Genomic DNA, 27,535 nt, shown 5'->3' with positions numbered 1-27,535 from the left:
AGTATCTCATCCGGTCTGCTAAGGACATAGTCATCTAACTTCTGTCGGCCCCTTAGTATAAAACCCTCCGTGTTTTTTAGTTTAGCACATTGAGGACAACAAAATAAACATTTCCCAGTAATCTATTTGGTAATAATCTAACCCTAGCACTTGCGGTTTTACAACTCTCAGGGGTGCTGGCTCCTGCTCTCTCCGTGCCACTTCCCTGAACTTCCAATACAGAAAATAGTTAACAGTGGACAGTGCAGTCTAAAGCCAGTCTGTAAGCTTGAGAAAGAGAGGGGGGAAGAAGAGGGAGGAGAAAGGGAGTGCCTTGGTATCTTAGGCTATGGGGCTCCATATTTCTATTGATGCACACAGTGTAGGGAGACATAACTCTAGTCCCTGAATGCAAGGGTGGCTCCATAGGATACTGCAAGAGACAGGAGTCACTCTGAAACAGGAAAAGAGAGAGCGAGAGACCACATTTCCAGATACAGGGACTGCTATACTGTACTTTATTCAGATCAGAAGCAAAGACTATTAGGTCATTTTCCTACGTTCTGGCTGTTTAACTGTAGCTGCCCATACTTTCTTGATTTGAATCCTAGTGGCAGACAGGACTCTGTCCTATTGTTATTATCAAACATACACAGTGCCAGATAGCTAGATCTGTGCTACTGTATGTGTATAGTGGTCACTTTATAGTATATTAGTAGACAAACCGGTTATTGCAATAGAGTTTATACATAGCTCCCAACTGTCCCTGATTTCAAGGGACTGTCCCTGATTTTGAGCAATGTCCCTCTGTCCCTCTTTCCTCCTCATTTGTCCCTCATTTTGGGCTGATCTATATAGTTGTTTTTAAAATGCACTTTTTATCTCTCAAAAAGTGTTTCCCAGTGCTAAACCTTTCATCTGATTTCTAAATTGCTGCATTTGTAAATTCCAAAAGCCAATATAAAGGAATAGTGGCGGTAAAAAAGCACTTGTGGGTTTAACCAATCTTGTTTTGTTTTTTTTTGTACAAGTCTCCTTTAAGGGGGCGTGGCAGGGTGTGTGTCCTATGCCTGCATGCTTTTGCTAATTGGTGTACCTCATTCCCATCTCAAAAAGTTGGGAGGTATGGTTTCTATGCAGCTCCTTTTATTTTAGTTAACCCTGTCCCTTCTGGTCTGGGATTATATAGCTAGTTTTAGCTTAGAGCTCAATAATCAGGATATGCTAGAGCCAGGTTAGGCATCTGACGGCAACTTCTGGTAGTTAAAGGTCTGGTTGCATGATAGATCAGAAACTACTAGGGAAGGACTAAAGCGCAGAGTGAAATGGCTGACTCTGGGTCCTAGTGCCACACAACAGTTTCTGCGTGTGAGTAGCTGCGTTGCAGGCTGGTTGGACAACAATTGAAAAATCTCCCCATCACCGCAGGTCTTCTGTTCAGGTCTCAGACACAAAGATGGACACTGTATCTGAGTCATCTTCAGGGGCCGTTGCAAATGAACTTAGCTGCAACATTCATCAGGAGGTATCTCTAGTAATAACTATATATACCTGAGTATATGTGCACAATTCCACCAGGACTCTTGTTGGGCCCTTTGCTGATAATACTTGTTTGAACATCGGATGTATGTACTGTTATAAAGCTTGTATTATTTCTATACTAGTATGCATCTATATCCTTATGATTAATGTTGTATTTTGGTTGCAGTGGCTCCTCTGCTCCCAATTACTTTATTTTTTACTGGTTAATTTCCCAGTAAGGAAATCCCCTCTGTCCACAGTGGCTCTGTCCTGACTAGAGGCTCTCTGAACTTTATGATCAAACCCACTCTCCACTTAACAAAGGTTCTGGTTCTCTTATTTACCTACAGGTTTAGGGCAATATCCTGTTTGGGGAGGGCCATTTGTCATAATCCCCCACCCAAAAGAGGACTACACCACCATCCACCTAAAGGACATTGTACATATAGATTGTATAGTGTATGGCCAGCTTAAAGTGGATGTAAACCCGATTCATGAAATTTGAGCTGGGCACATAAATCTGCAGTGTTTTCTTATCTCTCTTCACAGCCCTATGTCCCATATCTTTCTCCTGCCCATTCTTCTGCATGGCATGAGAACATCTGACAAGTTCTCCATCACAAAAGATAAAAGCAGCCTGAGTTTTGTGTTGGGGAGGATGCTATAAATAGATGAGCACAGGACTGAACGACTGAACGAACAGATCTGAAAGTCTCTACCTATGAGGAGAGGGGGTGTGTGCCTTTGCTCCAATCAGCTGTCTTGGCTGTATGCCCAGGCTTCACTGAATTGCTAACCAGGAAGAGAAAATCTCTAACACGATCTGAACTTTTGAAAGGAATTAAAAAGCTGAAGACAGTAGATATACATGTAAAGCTTATGTAGGGAGATTTGTTTCATCCCTGTGTATCATCGGAGGCTGTTCACTTCACTGGGTATATGTGAGGGTTTACATCCACTTTAACTTGCCAACCAGCCGCCGTCATTATACTGCGGCAGATCGGTACGATCCCGCGTACTGTCGTAGCTGTACGTCGGTTCCTTTAAGTGGAATAGCAGGCACGTGGGCGCCCGCTGCACTGCAGGGGTGTCGATGCTCGCAATGCCACGAGCAATCGCGGGTATGGGAGGCAGAACAGAGACGTGTGTGTGTGTGTGTGTAAACACACAAATCCCTGTTCTGTGAGAGGAGATGCAGATCGTGAGTTTCTAATAGCTAGGAACCACGATCTGTCACCTTCTATAGTCAGTCCCCCTCCCTCTACAGTTAGAACACACAGTCAACTGTATAATTGTCAATCGTCCCAAAAAGGTGTTAAAAGTGTCCGATGTGTCCGCCATAATGTCGCAGTCACGAAAAAATCACAGATTGCCGCCATTACTAGTAAAAAAAATAATAATAATAAAAATGCCATAAATCTATCCCCTATTTTGTAGACGCTATAACTTTTGCGCAAACCAATTAATATACGCTTATTATGATTTTTATTACCAAAAATATCTAGAAGAATACATATCAGCCTAAACTGAGAAAAAAATTAGCTTTTTTTAAAAAAAAAATTGGGGATATTTATTATAGCAAAAAGTACAAAATATTGTGTTTTTTTCAAAATTGTTGCTCTTTTTTTGTTTACAGCGCAAAAAATAAAAACCACAGAGATGATCAAATACCACCAAAAGAAAGCTCTATTTGTGGGAAAAAAGGATGTCAATTTTGTTTGGGTACAGCGTCGTACGACCACGCAATTGTCAGTTAAAGCGACGCAGTGCCGTATCGCAAAAAATGGCCTGGTCATTGAGCAGCCAAAACTTCTGGGGCTGAAGTGGTTAAGGGCTAGTTTACACTTGCTTCAAAACATGGCTTCGGGACACGTTTTGTTAAAGCTCTCTGAATGCTAGTCAAAGACCCTGTCAATAAATAAAATGGTTAGCTTACAGTCCTGTTTACACCGTGCTTTTGCTTTGCTTCGGCTTCACTTCAAAATTTATACCCCATGTAGCTTCAGTGGTGCTTCAAAGCATCTTCAAAGCCTCAATAGAAGTCTATGGCAAAGCTCGCTTGAAGCCTCATCGAAGCTCCACCAAAGCCTCTTTGAAGCCCCATCGAAGCACCAAGCAAAAGCAAGGTGTAAACAGGACTGTAAGCTAACCATTTTATATAGTGACAGAGGCTTTGACTGGCGTTCAGAGAGCTTTAACAAAGCGTGTCCGGAGCTATGTTTTGAAGCAAGTGTAAACTAGTCCTTAAAACTCTCTGAACGCCATTCAAAGCCCCTGTCACTATATAAAATGGTTAGCTTACAGTCCTGTTTACACCTCCTTGCTTTTACTTGGTGCTTAGATGAGGCTTCGGTGGGGCTTTAGTGGGGCTTCAAGCGAGCTTTGCCATAGACTTCTATGGAGGCTTTGAAGATGCTTTGAAGCACCACTAAAGTTACATGGGGTATAATATTTGAAGAGAAGCAAAGCAAAAGCAGGTGTAAACAGGACTGTAAGCTAACTATTTTATTTAGTGACAGAGGCTTTAACTAGTGTTCAGAGAGCTTTAACAAAGCCTGTTCAAAGCTGTTAATGTGTGTTGAAGCCGAAGCAAATGTAAGTGATTTTCGGAGTCTCACTTCTCTTCCTGCATTGAGATTTCACCTGACTTCCTGTCTTGCCTGACACCCATCTAGTAGTGATGACAAATTTCTCTAGTGAAGACACAGACACCTGGCAGAGATTCTAACCCTTCTCACTCTCTGTCAAAAAAAAAAAAAAAAAAAAAAAAAAGAAGGTTGCTGGAATTTAACATTGACGGATATGTAAATCCCAGTCAATAAAATCTCACATAAGCTTTAAAACTTCTCAAAAAAAAAAAAATTATCAGCCAGCAGTCCCCTGTAAAAGAAGTAAACCTGCAACATTCACTAAAATAACTTGTCCTTGTTCAGGCACTTCCTGTTATAGTTTGACAACACTCTGGGGTTGATTTACTAAAGGCAAATAGACTGTGCACTTTTGAAAATGCAGTTGCATTCTGTAAGTGCAGTTGTTTCAGAGCTTAGTAAATGAGGGAGAGCTCTGCTGACTTCCATCATCCAATCATGTGCAAGCAAAAATGCTGTTTTTTTTTTCTTTTCCTTGCATGTGATTGAATGTGCTTTGTAAAGTGAAGCTTCACCTTATTTACTAACCTCTGGAGCAACTGCACTTGCAGAATACAACTGCATTTTCAAAAGTGCACAATCATTTTGCATTTAGTAAATCAACCCTTATGTCCCTTTTTCACCATTGTTCGTACTGTAACATTGTTGTGGGCTCTCCCAATGGAGGTTACTAGCAACTCCAATGTACTTGCATGGCCCACTTTAGTCACCATCTGGGAACTAGCCTTGAGAAATGCCATGCAGTCATCACTGGAGTGCATATGGACAGAAAGTGGTGCAGGAGACCAGTAGTGCTGATACGGTAGATATGAAGTGCTACCCCACTGACAGCATGTGCAGCCAGGCACACAGCATTTCCAACATTCTTCCTTTGGCTCATGAATCAATTTAAGGGTTGCTTTTAAGGTTTTTTTAATGGGAACAGGAACTCCACCTACTGGGCACACCTTCCCATGAATTGGCCAGAGCTCCATAAATATTCTTACTATCTACCTCCCACTATACTTTCAGAAGTCTCTAGAAAACAAGGGTAAGTTGCAAAACAGCAGCGTGTGAGACATGGAACAGCCCCTGCTGCACTGTTTACAGAGGAACTAACTAAATTTACCTAGCAGCCTACTCTAAACTAGGCAGGTACTACAGGCAAGAAAGGCAAAAAAAAGGTCTATGATACACAGTGCTTTAGCAAACTACATGTCATTCATTTACAATCTAGATCAGGGGTCTCAAACTGGCAGCCCTCCAGCTGTTGCGAAACTACAAGTGCCATCATGCCTCTGCCTGTGGGAGCCATGCTTGTAACTGTCAGCCTTGCAATGCCTCATGGGACTTGTAGTTTCGCAAAACAGCTGGAGGGCCGCCAGTTTGAGACCCCTGATCTAGATCCAGGTTAGTGTAAAATAAATGGAAATTCCAACAGCAAGGCTCAGAAGCCCAGGACTTAGGGTGGCCATACATGAATTGAAATTTCGCCAGTTTAGCAGGGTACTGATCGACCTCTATACAACTAGCCTGTCAGGTTTTTCCTGAACGATCAGTGTGTTCTGACGGCGTGGAAGCTTCCCCGCTATCAGAACACAATAGAGCAGTGGGAAGGATTCCCCCATCCACGTTAAATGTGTGGGTGGGGTAATCAGAACATTTGTTTTCATTCAACCTGCTGCTTGAACGAAAAATATGATGAATGCATAGCCATCTTAAAAGGATATGTTTAAAGAAAGCAGAAATGCAAAGATTTAATTACTGAAGTCCCCAGGAGGTATGCATGCACAATACAGTGGGTGACTAACCCATACACTAGACAAAAAAAATCTGTCATTTGGATAGCTCGTTCATTTTACGCCCCGTTAACCACTTAAGGACCAGAAGATTTTCCCCCTTAGACACCAGGCCCTTTTTACGATACGGCACTGCGTCACTTTAAATGACAAATGACTGTACTCAAACAAAATTGACGTCTTCCCCCCCCCCCCCACAAATAGAGCTTTCTTTTGGTGGTATTTGATCACCTCTGCAGGTTTTATTTTTTTGCGCTATAAACAAAAAAAGAGCAACAATTTTGAAAAAAAACTATATTTTTTACTTTTTGCTATAATAAGGCCCGTTCTGCCTGTACGTCCTCAGTTTATATTTCGCAAGGCCCCAGTGTTGAGGGATCTGGTCGCCCTTGGGGTGGTGGATCCTCCAGTGATTAAGAGTAACCAGTTATTCGGGTTTATGTCTGGCTTCTATGCATGTGGCTGTTGCTTAGCATGCAGACATACCCGTAATAATTTAAAAAACCTTAAAGAATTCTCCTCTACCGCTACCAACAAAAAGTATAGGATTAAAGACCTCATAACTTATGATTCGGCAATATATCACAGAAGAATTTATGGACTTTTGAAGGATTTTATTTTATTATATATTATATCAACTGTACATTCACTTATCAAGCACAGTGCACTTTATTATGCATATCAAGTTGGAAATGTAAAGTTTGATTTGATGTTTGTGATAATTCACTGATTAGTTTGTTAGCACTCTAGCGCCCCCTACCATTGTTTAAAAAAAAAAATCACGTAGTAGTTAGTATTGTCTACACTTTGAGGAGAGCAGCTTATCATCACATATTTTTACTATATCCACAGCGCGAGGTTTACGCATACCGTGATTTTAATATGAAGAACTACCTAATCTAACCAATCCATTTTCATCCAGTCAGGCAGGCTCTACAATGCATGTTTTTTGGCATATCTAAAGGAGATTGTACAATCAGATTGTGCAATGAGCTTCATTCCTAGATCTACCTTCGGCTATCTAGTAGAATGACCTGCCTGCTTTTATAACTTAAAGAGATGTTTAGAATAGATTTCTTCATATGTTCTGTAGGTTTGGTTAGGATAAAATAGAGTGTAAAGAGATTGTACAATCAGATTATATATTGTATGTTCAGTTTAGGCTTCATTCACCCTGGCAATGACATACGTGTGTTTAATGCACATTACTGAATGCATATAAATTGCAGATAATGATTTTAGGGCCAGTTCACACCACATGAAGTCCAGTGCATTTTTTTTTCTGCATCAAAAACGCATGCATAGTAGGTTATATGTTTCCAATGGCATGATTCACACCAGTGTGGTCAGTTCCAGAACAAAAAATAGAACATGCTGCATTTTTCCTGCACTGGACTGTACTGGAACACGGTAAAACGCATCAAAAACACACAGGACCCCAGTACAGTGAAAAAAAAAAAAACAGGAAAAAACATAGCATCTGAAATGCATCGCTCCAAAATCTCCAAAAATGTGTCAAAAGCACACATGCAGAAACGCACCCAGAATGGATCTGGAGTGCGTTTTTGTGGTGTGAACCAGCCCTTAAAATGTATAAAACAAACTGTGTTTACTTGTGTTTAGGTGCATTCAGGATGCAAAGAAAATAGAAATCTCTGTGTCCAGTGGGAAATGACGTACTCTAAACGTATCTAAACGCAAGCACATTTAAATGCAATAAAAAGTGATCTGGAAAGTATAAAGTTTTGATTAGACTGTGTTTAACCCGTAACACTGGTGTAGCTTCTGTATCATGTGAATGCCGTGATTGTCTCTCTAATGCCGCGTACACACGACCGGACTTTCCGTCAGAGTAGACTCTGGTGGTCGTTCCAACGGAGTTCCGCTGAAACAGACTTGCCTACACACGATCACACCAAAGTCCGATCGTTTAGAATGTGATGACGTACGACGGGACTAGAAAAAGGAAGTTCAATAGCCAGTAGCCAATAGCTGCCCTTGCGTCATTTTTGGTCCGTCGGACTAGCATACAGACGATCGGTTTTCTCAATAAGAATTGAGTCCGTCGGAAAGATTTGAAACATGTTCTATTTGTAGGTCTGTCAGAATTTTTGAAAGACATGGTCCGATGAAGCCCACACACGATCGGAATGTCCGACGGAATGATTCTGTTGGACCTTTTCTGACAGAAAGTCCGGTTGTGTGTACGCGGCATAAGTGATCAAATGATCTCAAACCTGTCCCACTGGTTCCTGATCAGAAGCCTTGAGTGAGAGCAATCAGTGAGCGCCAGGGTTGCCAACCATCATGAAATTCAAGGACAGTTTGTAAACTGGACAGATGTAAAAATCACATATTTTATGAACTGTCTGCGAATTTACTGACAGTTGGCAACCCTGGTGAGTGCGCACAGAACCACAGTGGACATGTGTGCGGTTGCTGGGAGTTAAAGCCCACCTTTCATGCATGAGGCTGATGTGCCAACATGCCATCTCAGCAAATTGTGATAACTAGGCTCCATTCACACGGGTGTTTTGCCACAACGAATATCCCAGTGGCAGGAATCTCCTGATTGCTGGTGCTGTAAGCGGATAGCTGAAAAGTGTGTCCAGCTACAGTCACTGCAGGTAATCGCTGGCTGTGCGAGCAGGCACAAATAGATGCTGTCACTGAGGCACGGTTCACACTAGATGCAGTGCGAATTCGCTGCAAATCCACACCGCATCAAAATCGCAACCTGTACATGCGTACCAAGTGCGGAGTGTATATTAAGTTAATGACAGCCCGAAATCGGTTTGCAAAAGGCAGTGCGATTTGCAGAATCAGATCGCATGGGTGTGAACGCCCATGTGATTCGATTATGGTGCAGACAAAAAAAGGGTCCCGCACAAGTTTGGTGCGAATGCGCTGCGATTCCTGTGTGAATTACATGCAGTGTCCTGCATCGCATCAGTGTGAACTCTGCCCGACAGCCTGTCATTGCAATGTATGGGCTAGGCGGCCTCAGCTATCCACTCACAGCTGTCAAACCCAGAGGCTGGAATCAGTAGATTTCTGCTGCTGGGATTCGCACCATTGCAAAACGCCCATGCGAATGGAGAATAAAATCTGAAGAAAGCAAAGAAGTAAAATATGGCAGGTACAATAAAACCATGAAATGCTATGTATCAGTGGGCATTGGGTTCCCATGTAACACTTACTGATTGAAGGGTGTATATGAAGAATCCGAAGGTAGTACTCTCATCTGCTGTCACCAGACTGATATAAACCGGTCATGGCAGCCGTCTAGTACATGGGAATAGTTCCTGCCAGAGCCGGGCCCCTGAGCACACTAGGAAAAAAGCAACACACAATGGTGCTGGGACATCTTGTTGCTAAGCAACGCCCAAACATTGCAGAGGAGGCCTGAGTCCATGCACTGCTTTCAGTGACTGATTTCTCTTCTGCAGACTGCACTGCTTCCATTCTATTGTGTTCAGATGACAGCAAAGAAATCCCATAGTCGGCTATATGTGTAAACACAAGCTAGGTGTCCCCATGTAACCACCTGCACAATGTTTTTTTTTTCTGCATTTGTCACATGACAGCATAGGGAAGCCCATTTTGCTACATTTTTAGCAAATTTTGTCACATGACCTGCATTTGAGGTGCCATTAAGAAGTAATGCCACCATAATCGTGTTGTGCCGTGTTTTTAAAAACACAGGCAGAAACGGGCATTTAGATGGGAATGCAGCTTTTGTTAAGCACACACACTGAGATCTGTGCAATCCACTTAACATACATTATATTACCAAAAGTATTGGGACGTCTGCCTTTATATGTACATGAACTTTAATGGCATCCCAGTTCGTAGGGTTCAATATTGAGTTGGCCCACCCTTTGCAGCTATAAAAGCTTCAACTCTTCTGGGAAGGCTGTCCACAAGGTTTAGGAGTGTGTCTATGGGAATGTTTGATCATTCTTCCAGAAGCAGATTTGTGAGGTCAGGCACTGATGTTGGACGAGAAGGCCTGACTTGTAGTCTCCGCTCTAATTCATCCCAAAGGTGTTCTACTGGGTTGAGGTCAGGACAGTGAAGTTCCTCCACCCCAAACTCGCTCATCCATGTCTCTATGGACCTTGCTTTGTGCACTGGTGCGCAGTCACGTTGGTACAGGAAGGGGTCATCCCCAAACTGTTCCCGCAAAGTTGGAAGCATGAAATTGTCAAAAATGTCTTGGTATGCTGACACCTAAGACCGCTTTCACACTGAGGCAGTTTTCAGGCGTTTTAACGCTAGAAATAGCACCTGAAAACTGCCTCCAATTCATTTGCATGAGTGCTTTCACACTCGGGTGGTGCGCTTGCAGGACGTTAGAAAAGTCCTGCAAGCAGCATCTTTGGGGCGGGTTACATCGCTCCAAAAACTCCCCAGAAATGAATTCCTTTCCTTGAAATGAAAGGGCAGCGCTTTCAAAGCTCCTTAAAAGCACTTCATAAGCGCCGCAAAACGGGACATGACCTTAAAAAACCTCCCCACTAGCCCCCAAAAAGTTCTGCTAAAACCACGCTAAAGCATCGCAAAAACAACCGCCACTTTAGCGACACCTCAGTGTGAAAGGGGTCTTAAGGAGTTCCCTTTACTGGAACTAAGGAGCCAAGCCCAACCCCTGAAAAGCATCCCCACACCATAATCCCCCCTCCACCAAATGATTTGGACCAGGGCACAAAGCAAGGTCCATAAAGACATGGATGAGCGAGTTTGGGGTGGAGGAACTTGACTGGCCTGCACAGAGTCCTGACCTCAACCTGATAGAACACCTTTGGGACAAATTAGAGTGGAGACTGCGAGCCAGGCCTTCTGGTCCAACATCAGTGCCTAACCTCACAAATGCGCTTCTGGAAGAATGGTCAAACATTCCCATAGACACACTCCTAAACCTTGTGGACAACCTTCCCAGAAGAGTTGAAGCTGTTATAGCTGCAAAGGGTGAGCCAACTCAATATTGAACCTTACGGACTAAGACTGAGATGCCATTAAAGTTCATGTGCGTGTAAAGGCAGGCCTCCCAATACAGACAATATAGTCGATGTTTCATTTAACTAAAGGCAAAACTTTTTTTTTTTTTTTTTTTTAGGTTTGAATAGAGTGGAGAGAGATTAGAATCCCCGTCAGCTTTTTATTGCTGTGGGTGTCCCCATTAGGGAGACTCATCCTCTCAATTTGTCCTCTATAGTAAACGTGAAAGAAAATAGGACTAGAGGAGAAATCTTCCAATGGGGACACTAGTTCGGGTGACATCCAGGGATTCCTTAGCTTTGGTTGTTTTGGTTATGGGACAGGAAGTGAAGGGAATTCTCTGCAATGGGACACAGATAACAAAACAAAAAAAAGAAAACTGGCAGGGGTATAACCCTCCATTACTCTATCCAAAGTGGGGGAAAAAAAAAAAAAAGTTTTCCCTTCAGTTAGGCTTTAAGCAAACCATTCCGTTACTCTTACCAAAGCAGGCCATATATGGGTCAAATTCCGAACGATTTGTCGATCAAAAAATTCCTGCTCTTTGTAATCCAATGGTGCCACCATTGATTTAAAAATGCAACCAACCAAGATTTCAATTTCACCTCATGTTGTTACAAAAAAGAAAATTAGTAGCCGGAAATCTTCTTTTCTTTCAAGGTCATAGCTCATGAGCATCTCTTTTACGATTATATTTCTCGCATGATTCTTCCATCATTAATTCGAGATTTATTCCTTAAAAAAAAAAAAAAATTCCAACATGCCCGATTACTCAAATTTGATGGCTGCGCAAAAATTGGCAGTTGCTGTGGCCCACTAATGGTCGAGAATCGAACGATTTTTCAAAGGTGCGATTTTCAAAACGAAAAATAGTTTGGCACGTGTATGGCCGGCATTAGGCGAACTAACTTCTGTTTACTCGAGACACTGAAAAAAAAAAAAAGTCAGAACTTACCCTCCTCAGACTGTTGCCAGCCTACCCCCTCCTAAAACTCGTAGGAATATGAATGCTGCTGTTTAATTCGGTGCACCCCACTGAAGCAGTGCATAGACCTAAATAAAGTTTCATTTTGTGACCTGCCAATAAAGTTAAAAAAAAAGTAAACAATGTTTTCAATGGCCGTCTTTCACAGTATAGCTGGTATAGTATAGCATGTGGGTTGGTGTGAATGAGCCCTAACTGAGATGTCCCTCAGGATGTAGGATACTGTACAGATTGACAGTGGATGGTGGGTGTCAGAATGCAGATTGCTCCAGCATCCAGTTCTAGAATTTAATCTCCCTTAAAATCTGTACCAAAGCAGAAGGGTCTGGTATGAATTTTTAAGGCTCCATGTCAGTTTTTCTTCTTTTATTACACGTACAGCAAAATTGACATAGAAAACAAAAGCTGTTTATTCACTTTTCCCTGCAAGCTTCCTTTATTTTCTAAATAATACAATGGGGACCCCCAAAAATACATACCAGACCCTCATCTACCTTGATGAGGTTTGGGCATATATTTTGGAGGGGTCCCCATTGCTTTATTTACAAAATAGAGGAACCCTTCAAGGTGCTCCCCTAATTCATTTCCATTGATGACTTATGATATTGGGGTTGATTGCCATAGACTTTACCAAGGTGGTCAGATTTTCAAAATTAAATCCATGGACGCACTACTGACCTTGCCCGCTTGTTTTTTTAGGGTGGGGATAATAGCAGCACCCAAAAGCACGATACCCCAAATGTTAGGTGTGGCCACATTGTGCAAAGGCAAGCCATAGACGGTGTAAATTTCTTTCCTGCAACCATGGATTGGAGAAGCCGTCCCTAACGGGAGAAGATAGCGATTGTTGCTAGCAGCTATAGCAGCCACTAACGATAATTGCAAGTAAATCCAGCAGGCTGGTTGTACCCAAGTTAAATGATCGATCAACTTGGTATATTCAGCCTGTCCATACACTATTCAAAACATCTATGGCCAGCCTAACGGTGAGAGGGGCTTAAAGGGGTATGGTTTAATAACGCCTAAGTCTACTTTACTATGGGTCAAAAGTGCATAACACGCAGAGTGTAGAGGCCAAAAGTAAGTAAAGCACAGAGTGCCTTCCAAAACCTAGTCCTCCCTCCATCCAATACAAGCCTCAACCCTTGGTGTGGAGGGGTGGAGCGAAACACGTTGGGGGCATGGCCTAGCTGGAGTCCAGGCTGAGGCTGCCATTCATCCACATGGGCCTGCTTCATGATGTGTGGCTTATGGATCTCTTAAAAATAATAGAAAAAAAAAAAGCCCCCACACACCAGAGGGAGCTGTGGGTATATAGGAATAGGATTAAAATTATACAATAAAAACTCAGTCAGGTTTTTTATTGTACAATACCGATTTACTTAGCCACAGGGCATCGCCTCCTCTCTCTCCACAATAAAACACTGTGCACAGGGTAGCTGCTCCTCCTGAATGCTCACTCAGCCCCTTGCGCCGTCACCATACCCTGGTGTAGTGTTGACTTAGCATCTCCAGGCCCAGGTAAGCACTGCAGCCAGGTCACCATTGCAAAGAACAGCAAGGCAGTGAATAATCCATATCCTTACCTCCCGTGTAAAATGTGTACACAAGCTGTAGGGTAGGGACCAGGTAGAACACGTGATATGGGTATGTAAAATCATTAGTAACCCCAGATGCAGCCAAGGGAGGACACACTCCTCATGTTCCAGGCCAATGAAAGAAATGTTGCCAAGATGGATTACCCTGCAGCCACCCAGGCTGGAGACATCATTATTGAAGCTGGACAGAAATCACAGACACATTCCTTTTAACTGGGGAGAAAATGGGGGACACTTTATTTTCTGGCTACAGCCCCCTAAAGTTGGGGGACTGTCACCCGAAACCGAGAACAACTGGTCTACCTAGAATAAGTGGTACTGTAATGCTATGTAGAAAAGCGTGTCATATACTTTAACAGGCTGCAGGCAGTGGGGCTGGTCACTAGACCTGTGACTCCCAAGTGCACTACACAGCAGCTAGATATCCCTGTGTGCAAGAGGCCTTAGCCCCCGTTCACACAAAATCACGACTTTGAAATTGTGTGACTTCACTTGAAGTTGCATGATTTCAAAGCCGCAGGTCAGTGCGGCTTCAGGTGCGACTTGGCTGACATCTGTGCGACTTCATGCAGATGTCTATGCAAGTCGCACCTGAAATAGCAAAAAATAGTGCAGGAACCTTTTTTCAAATCGGTGCTGCACCAAAAAGTCATTGTATAACGGTTATATTGCTGACAATAGGGTGCAACTTGTCTTGAGATTTGGACCTGTCAAAACGCATGACAAGTCACACCGGTGACTAGGTTTGTGAAAATTTGGCCAACACACACACACACAAAAGATACTGAAACAAAACTATTTTTTTGCAACTTTTTATTGCATTATTAAAGTTTGTAAATATACAGACGTTACAATGACATAATACTTAAAAAATATAAACAAATTTCACTCTCTCCCCCTGTGTTAAAAACACCAGTTTTTTTTTTTTTTTTTTGGAATCATGGTAAGAATTATTTACTATCTAAATACTTAAGTTTTGGTAAAATTCCAGTATTGTCATGTTTAAACAGTAACTCCACTGGGAAAATCAGTAAGCCAATTACACAAGTAGGAAATGACATCTCTGGGGGGCGTTCTGTACACCATCTGTGTGCAAAACAACTCCAGGTAGCCATATTGAATTTTACAGAAAATTACAGCAGCTGCAGATTGAAAAGGAAAGACAATTTTTAATAACATTCAATTACAATATGACTTGTGTCACAATTGTGTACGCTATAGTATAATTTATTTTTTTTTACTATTTTTTTTTCTCCCACGAAAGTGGAGTTACCCTTTAATGATAGTAGAAATGAAATGTATATCAACATTGTTGTCAAATGACCACCGGCCACAGTAAATGTCCTTACCATGTATCTTTTCATACGATCTGGACAATCGAAAACCTCAGATCACTTACAGTATCTCCATTACATTTCAACTTTATCTATATAACAATCCTATAACCCAGGGGTCTCCAAACTTTTTGAGAAAAGGGCCAGTTTACTGTCCTTCAGGCTTTAAGGGGGCCAGACTGTGGCCAAAGGGAACACAAAATGCCTCAACATCAGTGAAAGAAAGCAATGCCCCATCATTGGTATCAGTTGGAGTAGTAGTGCCCCAAGGGCCAAATAAGAAGACAGGCAAAGGGCCGCATCTGGCCCTGGGGCCATAGTTTGGAGACCCCTGCTATAACCCAAAGCAACCATTCTTCCTAACATGGGTCAGCCAATAAATGATGAAGTACTATTGGCTGCTGTGCTTTACTATAAAGCATTGCTCTAAGTACTTTTATTACATAAGACCAAAATGTCAAGCACATTTAAAAACTGCAATAATACTTCATCAGGGTCTAAATAGCAGTGCATAAAAGTTAATTGTGCGGATTTAACTGAACAGTATTGCATTATATGGGTTTTTCATTCCCTTTCATGTATGATATATAGGCGATTATAACAATCTCTCTAATGGTGTTATTTTGTGCTAATCAGTGGAGAAAAACATAAATATATTTGTGTAAATCTGAGGAAACTTTTTTTTTTTTTTCAAGATTTTCTTTCATAATGGTTGAAAAAAAAAAAAAAAAAACAAACACAAAAAAAAAAATAACTTTCTAAACACAAATTATAATTATATGTTCCAAAATACAACTAGTAATTTAAATAAGTAATTTATCTGCACATGTCATAATAAAACAAAATTCAAATATTATATAGAGCATGCAAAACTAAAAATGGTTGGTGAGTGGGGCATGCTATAAGATCAAGCAATGAAATATAAATGAAATGCATCTTTTCAGATTATATTACAGTAGCGATAACACTATACATGTGAATGATCATGTATGTACTACTTCACAGCCAGTTTTCCTAGAACATGAAACATGGGAGGGTCTTGGATCTATAAGAGGTCTGGATTTCAATTCTGTGCTGCCCCAGACCTCTTCAACATTACCACCCCCCCTGACTACGTTTGCTGGTGACTGTTTCCAGCACCTTGTATTAAAAAAAAAGTAAGGTTATAAAAATATAACCTTTAGTACATATTCCTCCTTCAATGCCTGCATTCTACTGCAGGAGTCAGATTAAATGAGAATAAGCCTGCTTCCGTCTGAAAATTACACGCGCCACCCTAAGCCGCAGTCTATGTCAGCTTCCCACATATTTGCGATTGGATCAAGGAAGATACGCCAAACATAAGGAAGCCATAGCAACCCACATGGGGGCCAACGAGAAATAAGGATTTGCTGCAGGTTTTCCTTTAACACTTTGTTTGCTCAAACTGAGATCTTATCAATTTCAACCCTTCATCTGATAGGGCTCTGAAATTATCACTTTAAAAAAGTGATTTCTATATCCAGTACATTCATTATCAGAATGGGAAGTCGGAGAAATTGTCTGCAGTATGGCATCTTTACCTTTACCGACACTACTCCTTAAGTGCCCCAACTTACATAGAATGCTGGATAGCAAAAAAAAAAAAAAAAAAAAAAAAAAAACAAAAACAAAAAAACAAAACACAATCTTATGCGTTATAAAATACAGGGTATGTGTAGGGTATGTATTGTGAAAGCAAGTAAAACATATAAAAACAGGTCTATCAGATGGCTCTCTGAACCATGACTGTACAAATTAAAAAGATAGTCAGTCAATCAGAACATGCATAATATAAATGGTAAAAAAAAAAGCGCAAATAATTGTTTAACAGACAGAGTATGCATGCATGTATGTATGTATTGCATAATGCAAATATATGCAGCAGTTGCAATAATGTAGACATTGACTTCAGATGACTACTTAAAATGACACTAGACAGCCATGGCATCTGGATCACACTAATAAAATGCCACTCTGTCCTGCAGAAAGTCTATACAGCACACACCCACAGAGCATTAAAAGGTACAGCCATTTACTTGGAATTGGACTTAATATATAAAGCGATGTTAACAGTGATCATGGTTCAAAGTGCAGTAATGCACAGCAACCCATCACATTTCAAATGGTTAAAGCCAGGTTTGTGAAAAATCAATTAGTTGCCATAAGTTACTACACTTTGCTGCCTTACTGAAAATACCATATACTGTATGTATTTCAGAGTAAAACAAAAAAAAAAAATCGTAAATATAAGGTAATGTCATGACACAATATATTAGGCACATTCTCATAACAATCATCAAGAGCAATAAGCATATATAGCATAGTAATTTCTATTTGATATATCTGTAGTCTACAGGTTGCAGTCTTTCTTTATATTTTAATTAATAAAGATTAATTGAGGCAGTAGTGACAATAAACCCAATGTGTTCATTGACTAAAAAATAATTCCAATTTGTCAGAAGAAAGTAGACAAACTGTATTTTTGTGCATCGATCATTCAGACACCTAGAAATAACATTTAACCATTCAATCGATTAAAAAAAAAAAAAAAGGAGAAAATGTAATGGGGGTTTCCATTTGAAAGAAAGATGTGGAATTCTATTACCCATTGTGCAATTACATGTTGGCATCTGAAGCTGATGAAGGAGAAATATAATGGTCTAGCTTGTGATTGGTTCTTTCAGGGAAATAGCTATGGAGTAAAGAAGAATGGTGATGTTTTCCAGAATAACCAATTGGCAGTATACACATTTTATGAGCATTAGGGTAAAACTGGTTGCTTATTACAGCAACACAATTTCATTAAAATAATGTTCCAAAAAATATCCCCTTCTTTTGGGTGCTCATGGGTAATCCAACATTCACCATTAGCCCAGGTAAGAAAGTGGCACGGCTTCCAATCCGACCTTGCCCTGCAACTTCAGTCCCACTTTAATCCGACTTAATATGACTTTTTACACTCTATGGCTTAGAAGTCGTATCAAAGTCAGAGCAAAGTAGTGCAGGAACCTTTTCTAAAGTCGGAACAACTTGTGTCGGATCCCACGTAGCACCACTGGGCCTGGAGGCTGGGTTCACACTGGTACGACACGATTGTCGATCCGACTTTGCCCTGTGACATCGGTCCTACTTCCATCCGACTTGAATAAACAGGATACGATTTTGCTCTGACTTTGAGATAGTCCTTTGACCAATTAAAACAATCCCAGTGTGACATAAATTCATTTTCCTGCTGCTGTAATCACCATGTCAGATGTCACAAGAAGGATGGTTAGGACGACGATACTACTTCAATGATATTGAGAAAACCTGAAAATGGACCGAAGTAGTGCAGGAACCTTTTTCAAAGTCGGACCTGTTAAGACGGCTCTCAAAGTCGGAGCGTATGTCGCACCAGTGTGAACCAGGCCTAAAGCAGAGTAGGACATGCTCATATTTTTAAGTAGCACCATTTATACAAACTCAAAGATTCAGACAAAACGAATATTTCAGTTTTTGTTACAGGATAAATAGCTGAAATAGCCGAATGCTTTTTTAATTTCTTGGATACTTTGGGAAGTGAAGAACAGTACCCATTTCTAACTTTCTGCAACAGCCACTGTGATGGGGTCTTACTATACCTCTAAAATTCTTATGATGTATACAGAAAATGTAATTGGGCCCCCCTCCCACATCTGCAGGAGTGAAGAGACTTTAGAAAGACTTGAAGATTTAGAAAGACCTCATGGTGGGACAAAGGCAAAAAGACCTTGTGGCTGGAATCCTTGGGATAAAAAAAAAGAGGAAGATGAGTGATTCAACCCATCAAATGTCTACTAAATGTTGACATAATGCCAAGTGGAATGACTTTTCTGGTAAGGCATTTGTCCTATGTCTGCATTTAGCTGGGTGGGTTATAGAAAATGTTTGTTGTACTTTGCCGCAGTCACAAATATTCAGATAAACCTCACTCATCCTAATAATGAATGTTCTGCATGACAGGTCTATGACATGACTAGTGGTCCTTGCAGGAACTGAATATGAATTGCAAAGCATACAAGAATTATGCTTTCGGATTATTATTATTATACAGGATTTATATAGCGCCAACAGTTTGCGCAGAGCTTTATAACTCAGATCAACGCTGAACAGAATATCCTGAAACCAACGTGCAATTAAAAAAGGAGTCTTCAGTACATTCCAAAACTCACAAGCAAAAAGCATTTTGCATTCGTCACGCAATGTAGGCTCCACTCGTCAACACTTTGACCTGTTTATAAAAATACTGGCTTCTTCATAAGAAACTTTAAACTTTTCTTTACAGCACATTTGCTCGGAAAAGAGTTCAAGTTAAAATCTATAAAATATATTTCTCTCATCGGATTACGTACTCTTTTGAGAAATGATTATTTACATTATGTGGTGTGCAACTGTTTATTAATAGTCTGGCCTATGCCTGAGCCTCTGCCTTCCCTCCTTCCACTTCACTGAAGAGCAGCTTCCGGAAGATTCCAGCATAGAATGGTCCATACACTTGTTTGTTAAAATTCACAATGTTGGCATAGTGAAATCCAATAAACTCCATTTCCTTGCGAACATTTGCGAGTCCCCCGGGGATTATGGGAATGCGCTTGTATGGATAGGGAAGACAGAGGAATGTTGTCACATACTCCTGGGTCCGTTTATCTAAAAAAAAAAAAAAAAAAAAAAAAATTATAATTATTTGACTGGATGATGTTAGTTAATACATTATAATAGATACAGAGGGATAGGCAGCAATGTTTAACACATAACAATTGCTGTTCTTTAACAAAAGAACATACAGTACATTCCACATTAACAATTTTATGTTACCAAAATTATTGCGTGCTGTCAATTGTCTCCAGCATTGCTCCAGTTTCTTGTTGGAGGCCACTATTTTGTTGAAGCCCAGAGCAGTCACTTCCTGACTGAGAACTCTTTCCCTCTCCATCTCAAAAACGATATGCCACTTTTGTAGTTAGAATATGCACATTTGATTTACACAGCCTTGATTGTATGTTTTGGCTCAGCTAGAGGGGAAGGCTGACAGAAGCTTTACAGTGCTAAAGTTCACAGGTTGTTGCCACTGCCGAAAAGTAGGGGAGCGGCGTTTATCGGACAAGTGGAGAATCGGTAAGTAAAAGGACTTTCACTATCCTCTAAACAGAAATAAAGAAACAAGCAGGTAACCCTTGCAGTGTAGGTACGGCCCACTGCAAGGGAGGACTTTTACTTTAGCTGGAGTTGGGCTTTAACTTTTTCCTTTTGTAAAACTATGCAACTAATCTCCCAGGCAGTTATCTTGTCCCCCATAGCACTGTGTCCCCCATTGTCCCCCATAGCACTTATGCCGCGTACACACAACCGGACTTTCCGTCAGAATAGACTCCGACAGTTGTTCCGAAGGAGTTCCACTGAAACGGACTTGCCTACACACGATCACACCAGAGTCCAATCGTTTAGAAAGCCATGACGTACGACGGGACTAGAAAAAGGAAGTTCAATAGCCAGTAGTTGCCCTTGCGTCGTTTTTGGTCCGTCGGACTAGCATACAAACGGTTTTCCCGATAGGAACTGATTCAGTCGGAAAGATATGAAACAGGTTCTATTTCTAGGTCTGTCAGAATTTTAGAAAGAAAAAGTCCGATGAAGCCCACACACGATCGGAATGTCCGGCGGAATGATTCCGTCGGACCTTTTTTGCTGGAAAGTCTGGTCGTGTGTACACGGCATTAGTCAGCAAGCACACTTCCTGATTAAAAAAAATCAAGCCCACATGACATCATGCATACTGAACCTCTACTATGACTACTTCAAAAAAAATAAAAAATAAATAAATCTTCAAAACTATGGGGCACACCAGGCCTTAAAGAGGAAGTAAACCCTGATGGGTTTTACTCCCTCTTTTGCCCCCTGCAAATTAAAAGCATAATGGGCTAGTGCATCGCATACTAGCCCTTTATGTGACACTTACCTGCAAACAAATTCATCGCTGTCCCCTGTGCAGGCTGCATCCATCTTAGCCCCTCTTCCTTCCAGGGGCCGCGGACTCTGGCTCTTTGACTGGCCGGAGCCACGTGACACCACTCCCGCGCATGCATGCAGGAGCCGTCAGTAAAGGCACATGCTGGGGGAAGAAACGGCACGGAGGTCTGCTTCTTCACAGTGCATGCACCGATTACACCATCGGTGCACTACAAGTGAAATATCTCCTAAACGGCGCACGTTTAGGAGATATTTCCACTACCTATAGCTAAGCCTTATTCTAGGCGAGGGTTTACAACCACTTTAAGCTGCACTCTTTTTGGAATAAAAATGCCAAAGGCAGATATAAAATATCTACAGTGGGATTTTAGGTGAGTAAGGGTCATCCCAGCCTCTCTGGGATGAAAATTGAGGATAGAGAATTCCCATTAACAGTACTATAAAAGTAGAACAAAATAATGTTTCAAAAGTATAAAATATTGGTATTTAATATTCAAAAACTCACCAATCAAGTTGTAAATGGGATGATCTTTCTCAGTAAGGCTACAAATCTGCCCCATTAGGACAGACTCAACCTCACTGCTTAATGGAGGTAGATCTCTCTCTGTCAGTGACTTGTTCATCTCAAAGCATATTTTAGTACTCAGTGCATAGAGAGCCTCTTTCAAGTTAAAATGTCTGTAATGTTGAAGGGAAATAAAACAAAAAAAAAAAAAATGTATTTATTGACTACATTTATTTTAGATTTACACTTCACCTTTTGATCATTTTTATTACATCTTGATAGGCATCAGATAATGATGCACAAATAGGCCCAGTTACTAAATGTTTTTTAAAAAAAAGCCGTAGGCCCATCCCCAAAATCCATACCAGACCCTTACCTGGGCATTCAGCCTGGCAGGTCAGGGACCAGGGGGTGGGGGGGGTCTGGGGGAACAAGCGAGCGCCCCCCCCTCTCCTGAACCATACCAGGCCACACGCCCTCAACATGGGGGGGGGGGTGCTTTGGGGTGGGGGACTCTGCCTACCCCACCCCAAAGCACCTTGTCCCCATGTCGATGGAGACAAGGGCCTCATCCCCACAACCATGGCTGATGGTTGTGGTGGTCTGCAGGCGTGGGGCTTATCGGAATCTGGAAGCCCCCTTGAACAAGGGTGCCCCTAGATCCTGCCCCCCCCCCCATGTGAATGAGTATCAGATACATTGTACCACTACCCATTCACCAAAAAAGTGTAAAAAAGTAATAAAAAAACCAAAAAAAACACAACACACACACACAGAGTTTTTGACAATTCCTTTATTAAAAAAAAAAAAAAAATAGTGTCCCCGCTGTAAATCTATCATCAATCACGCTGCACATAAAGTCTGGCTGACTACTGCAGGCTCTGCCGTTTGACAGTTCTTCTATAGGTAAGGGGCGGGGTCACCTGGTAGCACTGCCCCCTTGTGACATTGCCGAGCCAGCATGTACCAGTCCGTGACATTAGAAGGGACGGTGCCACCAGGTGACATAGCCGGGTGGCCCCGTCCCTTACCTGTAGAAGAACTGTCAAACAGCGGAGACTGCAGTAGGCAGCCAGCCTTCATGTCGGCGGGAGAGTTTTATTATTTTTATCTTTTCCGGTTGCGGCGTGATTGATGATGGATTTACATCGGGGGACACCATTTTTTTTTTTTTTATCTGGGGGCCCCCCCCCCTTATTAAAAGGGGGCTTCCAGATTCCAGTAAGCGCCCTGCCCACAGACCCCCACAACCACCGGCCACGGTTGTGGGGATGAGGCCCTTGTCTCCATCAACATGGGGACAACGTGCTTTGGGGTTGGGGTGCAGAGACAAAATTTTCAAAAGTTCTAAATTTTTCATTTTGGGAACATTTGTTTGATTTTCAAACCAATGTTCGTACAAATATTTGTTTGAACGTTCATTTAATAATCTGTAGTGTGGCCAACTTTATCCCATATTTCTTGTAGTAAAAAATATCAAACATGCCTGTGAGCTTTACTATTTTTGCTCAACTTCCTTTTACTATTCTTTTGCTTACCTGCTGCTAACACCTTGAAGCAAAACAGCTGAAATATCTTTAACTTGGTCAATGAATGCAGTAGTGTTAGAAGGACCCATGACATTCTGAGTAATGAGACACACGCAAGCTACAAGTTTAACTTGATGCAGCTTGTACTTTAAATCAAGAATGCGTAAGTCATCTGTAATCAGTGTCTAAAGAAGAAGAAATAAGGATCACAACACATAATGAATAAAAAAAAAAAAAAAAAAAAAAAAAAAAAGTGATGATTCATAATATAAGTCTACAAAAATATAACTTCAATAGTAACTTACCTCTGGCACAGCACTGTCATAGTCCAAATCCAGAAGTTTAGCAAAACCACTATTAAGCACCAAGGTTGGACTCAGGTTATCTACAGACTCGCCATTTACTTTGGTTGCATTTTCTTCTGACTTTGCTTCTGCTGCATGTTTAAGAGATTGCTGAATCCATTTGGTGGTTTGACTGAGTGCATCTGAAGGAAGATACATATATAGTACATGATCATCACAGTGTTATACTTTTAGATCTTCGTGACCAGTTTAACAACAAAAGACACTAAACATGCAATTTTTCCACATGTTTACAAATTTAAAGGGGTTTATTCACTTCTGCATTTAAGTGGTGCTTCAATTGTAGTAATGGAAAGGCCCTTGGTTTAGTTTATCACAGTCCTCAACATAGCACAAGCAATCTGCCACTTACTGTAGTCACTCTGTCAGCTGTCTAAGGCTGGGTTTACACATATGCGGCTTCGGTTCGAAGTCTGGAGTGTTTCTGTTTACCGGTTTAGGTGCGATTTTTTTTGTTACCTGAATTCGTACCTGAACCGGACCCAAAAACACACAGGACCCTTTTCAAAACCGCACCACGGCTGCCCACCACGTGTGAACCGGCTCCATTGAAAGCCAGTCATATTCACATGTTATGCTAACTGGATGCGGTTAAAAATTATGTGTGAACCCAGCCTAAAGTTGCCTACAGACAAAATAGAACGATAGGTGGTCCATCGAATCTGTGCTTTTTTTTTTTGTATTGCACGAGTGTGCATTTTTTATACATTGTGCAGATAATCCAAAAGATTGAGTACACTATAGTATTCAATAAAAAAAAAAAAAAAAAAAAAAAATATATATATGTAAAGGGCACTATCTAGACCAGAAACTACGGTTACAAAACATTTAAAAATTCATATACAGTGGGGATGGAAAGTATTCAGACCTCCTTAAATTTTTCACTGTTTGTTATATTGTAGCCATTTGCTAAAATCATTTCAGTTCATTTTTTTTCCTCATTAAATGTACACACAGCACCCCATATTGACAGAAAAACACAGAATTGTTGACATTTTTGCAGATTTATTAAAAGAGAAAAACTGAAATATCACATGGTCCTAAGTATTCAGACCCTTTGCTGTGACACTCATATTTAACTCAGGTGTTGTCCATTTCTTCTGATCATTCTTGAGATGGTTCTACACCTTCATTTGATTCCAGCTGTGTTTGATTATACTGATTGGACTTGATTAGGAAAGCCACGCACCTGTCTATATAACACCTTACAGCTCACAGTGCATGTCAGAGCAAATGAGAATCATGAGGTCAAAGGAACTGCCTGAAGAGCTCAGAGACAGAATTGTGGCAAGGCACAGATCTGGCCAAGGGTACAAAAAAAAAAAAAAAAAAAAAAAAAAAATTCTGCTGTACTTAAGGTTCCTAAGAGCACAGTGGCCTCCATAATCCTTAAATGGAAGACGTTTGGGATGACCAGAACCCTTCCTAGAGCTGGCCGTCCGGCCAAACTGAGCTATCGGGGCAGAAAAACCTTGGTGGGAGAGGTAAAGAAGAACCCAAAGATCACTGTGGCTGAGCTCCAGAGATGCAGTCGGGAGATAGGAGAAAGTTGTAGAAAGTCAACCATGACTGCAGCCCTCCACCAGTGGAGGCTTTATGGCAGAGTGGCCCGATGGAAGCCTCTTCTCAGTGCAAGACACATGAAAGCCCGCATGAAGTTTGCTAAAAGAACACCTGAAGGACTCCAAGATGGTGAAAAATAAGATTCTCTGGTTTGATGAGACCAAGATAGAACTTTTTGGCCTTAATTCTAAGCGGTATGTGTTGAGAAAACCAGGCACTGCTCATCACCTGTCCAATACAGGCCCAACAGTGAAGCATGTTGGTGGCAGCATCATGCTGTGGGGGTGTTTTTCAGCTGCAGGGACAGGACGACTGGTTGCAATCAAGGGAAAGATGAATGCGGCCAAGAACAGGGATATCCTGGACGAAAACCTTCTCCAGAGTGCTCAGGACCTCAGACTGGGCCGAAGGTTTACCTTCCAACAAGCCAACGACCCTAAGCACACAGCAAAAAAAATGAACGAGTGCCTTAACAACAACTCTGTGACTGTTCTTGAATGGCCCAGCCAGACTTAAACCCAATTGAGCATCTCTGGAGAGACCTAAAAATGGCTGTCCACCAACGTTTACCATCCAACCTGACAGAACTGGAAAGGATCTGCAAGGAGGAATGGCAGAGGATCCCCAAATCCAGGTGTGAAAAACTTGTTGCATCTTTCCCAAAAAGACTCATGGCTGTATTAGATCAAAAGGGTGCTTCTACTAAATACTGAGCAAAGGGTCTCAATACTTAGGACCATGTGACCATGTGATATTTCAATCTGCAAAAATGTCAACAATTCTGTGTTTTTCTGTCAATATGGGGTGCTGCGTGTACATTAATCCCCCTGGCGGTATTCCTGAGTCTGGCTCGGGGTGGATTTTCAATACCAAAAGCGGTATCCCCGAGCCAGACTCGGGATCGCATTGCAGGATCCATGTAGAGGATACTTACCTTGTCCCCTGGATCCTGCGATGTCTCCCCGCTGTGATCGGCGAGCCGCCGTGTCTCGCTCGATTCACAGTGCCGAGCTCCGTCCCCTGCGAGCGTTGCTACACACGGGGACGGAGTTCGGCGCCAAATTCAAAAAGTGAAACACACAGTATAGATACAGTATACTGTAATCTTACAGATTACAGTACTGTAGCAAATAATTACACATCCCCTTTGTCCCTAGTGGTCTGCCCAGTGTCCTGCATGCAGTTTTATATTATAAAAACTGTTCTTTCTGCCTGGAAACTGGAGATTGTCCATAGCAACCAAAACTGTCTCTTTACATCAAAAGTGGCTTTAGACCAGCTAGAAAACAGCGATAATAAATTAGAATCACTTGCAGAATTGAGTGATAGTGATTTTTGGGGAGATCCGTCATCAAACACTAAAAGTAACGAAAGCGACAATTCTGCAACTGAGCAAATTATATATTATTATTTGGTATAATTATTTATAGTCATAATATAATTTTTGATTTCGTTTGATTTTCGTAAAAAATTAACTTAAATGATTTTAGCAAATGGCTGCAATATAACAAAGAGTGAAAAATGTAAGGGGGTCTGAATAATTTCCGTCCCCACTGTATGTACAATCTTAATAATAAAGTGCACAATTCATTAGGTGTAAAAAGTCCGTAATAGCACTGCAAACAATTCTTCAGTTAATACTCCAAGACCGTGCTCCTAAAGTGTAATGTGCTCCAAATGCAGTGACGTTTCACCTGAAATGATACTGAAATGCACTCACCAGATTGGCTTCCACAGACCCTGGGCTGCTTTTTTGTGCTGCTGCATTCCTTACTGGACTATGTAAGTGCAATTTTAAAATTAAAAAAAAAAAAAAAAAAAAAAAAAAAAAAGCGCAATATTGCACTATACCTGCCTTCTGTGGCTCTTTGTAGCAGAGCCTATTTTACAGAGTCCTGTGAGGGGAGACAGAAAAATTCAGTAGAAGATATAAACATATTATTGGAGAAAGTTTCCATATTCCATTGCATAATTGATCAGCATCGCCTCATCCACATATGGAGGAAAGATTGAGAGGAGATCTCTGAAGGGGTTATGCCTATGAAACGAGGAGTTTCTTAATCCATATGCTTTATGGTCACTTGCTGACTGAGGTGAGTGCATTTCAGTATCACTTCAGGTGAAATGTCACTGCATTTGGCATTTGAAGCACATTGCACTTTAGGAGCACGGTGTTGGAGTATTAACTGAAGAATTGTTTACAGTGTTATTACATACTTTTTACACCTAATGAATTGTGCACTTTATTATTAAGATTGTACATATATCTCTAAATGCTTTTTAACTGTAGTTTCTGGTCTAGATAGTGCCCTTTACATATTTTTTTTTACTGATTCATTAGTTTATTATTAAATTTGAGGTGCAGCAGGAGTTCAGATAATTTATTGGCCCGTTACCTTTAGTTCTTTTTCACACTATAGTATTCGGTAATCATAATCTAACCCGACTGACCCAACTATACTTCTGACATTGGTCTACACAGACTGCATAGGGTCTGTACAGCTGTGATTGGACACCAGATGGGCATAAAAGTGATGGGTAGTGTGACAGGACACTTAGTGCCGGTTCACATAGGGGCGACTTGTCAGGCGACCTAGTCGCCTGACAAGTCGCCTCCCGTTCTGTGCTACGGAACCGTTCTAATAGGAGTGACGCAAGTCGCTCCGACTTAGAAAAAGGTTCCTGTACTACTTTGGGGGCGACTTGGGGCGACTTACATAGAC

General features: G+C 41.3%; 2 protein-coding genes across 3 annotated transcripts in view; both read right to left on the bottom strand.

Moving 5' to 3' along the window:
- CCDC87 (coiled-coil domain containing 87) overlaps positions 1 to 9,300 on the bottom strand; it is a 111,502-nt gene extending 102,202 nt beyond the window's left edge. Inside the window, exon 1 of the mRNA XM_073620397.1 lies at positions 9,127 to 9,300. The gene's annotated coding sequence lies outside the window, so the exon portion shown is untranslated. The remainder of the gene's footprint in view (positions 1 to 9,126) is intronic.
- A 7,170-nt stretch (positions 9,301 to 16,470) lies between these two features.
- The window catches only part of TCP11L2 (t-complex 11 like 2), a 97,954-nt gene continuing 86,889 nt past the window's right edge, over positions 16,471 to 27,535 (bottom strand). For both annotated transcript variants that reach the window (XM_073620395.1, XM_073620394.1), the window contains exons 7-10: positions 23,190 to 23,371; positions 22,894 to 23,069; positions 21,356 to 21,528; positions 16,471 to 19,530 (exon numbers count right to left, since the gene is read on the bottom strand). In XM_073620395.1, coding sequence (XP_073476496.1) covers positions 19,295 to 19,530; positions 21,356 to 21,528; positions 22,894 to 23,069; positions 23,190 to 23,371 — 767 coding nt within the window. In that variant the 3' untranslated portion in view covers positions 16,471 to 19,294. The remainder of the gene's footprint in view (positions 19,531 to 21,355; positions 21,529 to 22,893; positions 23,070 to 23,189; positions 23,372 to 27,535) is intronic.

This window comes from Aquarana catesbeiana, linkage group LG03 (assembly GCF_042186555.1).
Source record: "Aquarana catesbeiana isolate 2022-GZ linkage group LG03, ASM4218655v1, whole genome shotgun sequence".
Classification (NCBI taxonomy): domain Eukaryota; kingdom Metazoa; phylum Chordata; class Amphibia; order Anura; family Ranidae; genus Aquarana; species Aquarana catesbeiana.
This window is presented reverse-complemented; position numbering and strand designations above follow the sequence as displayed.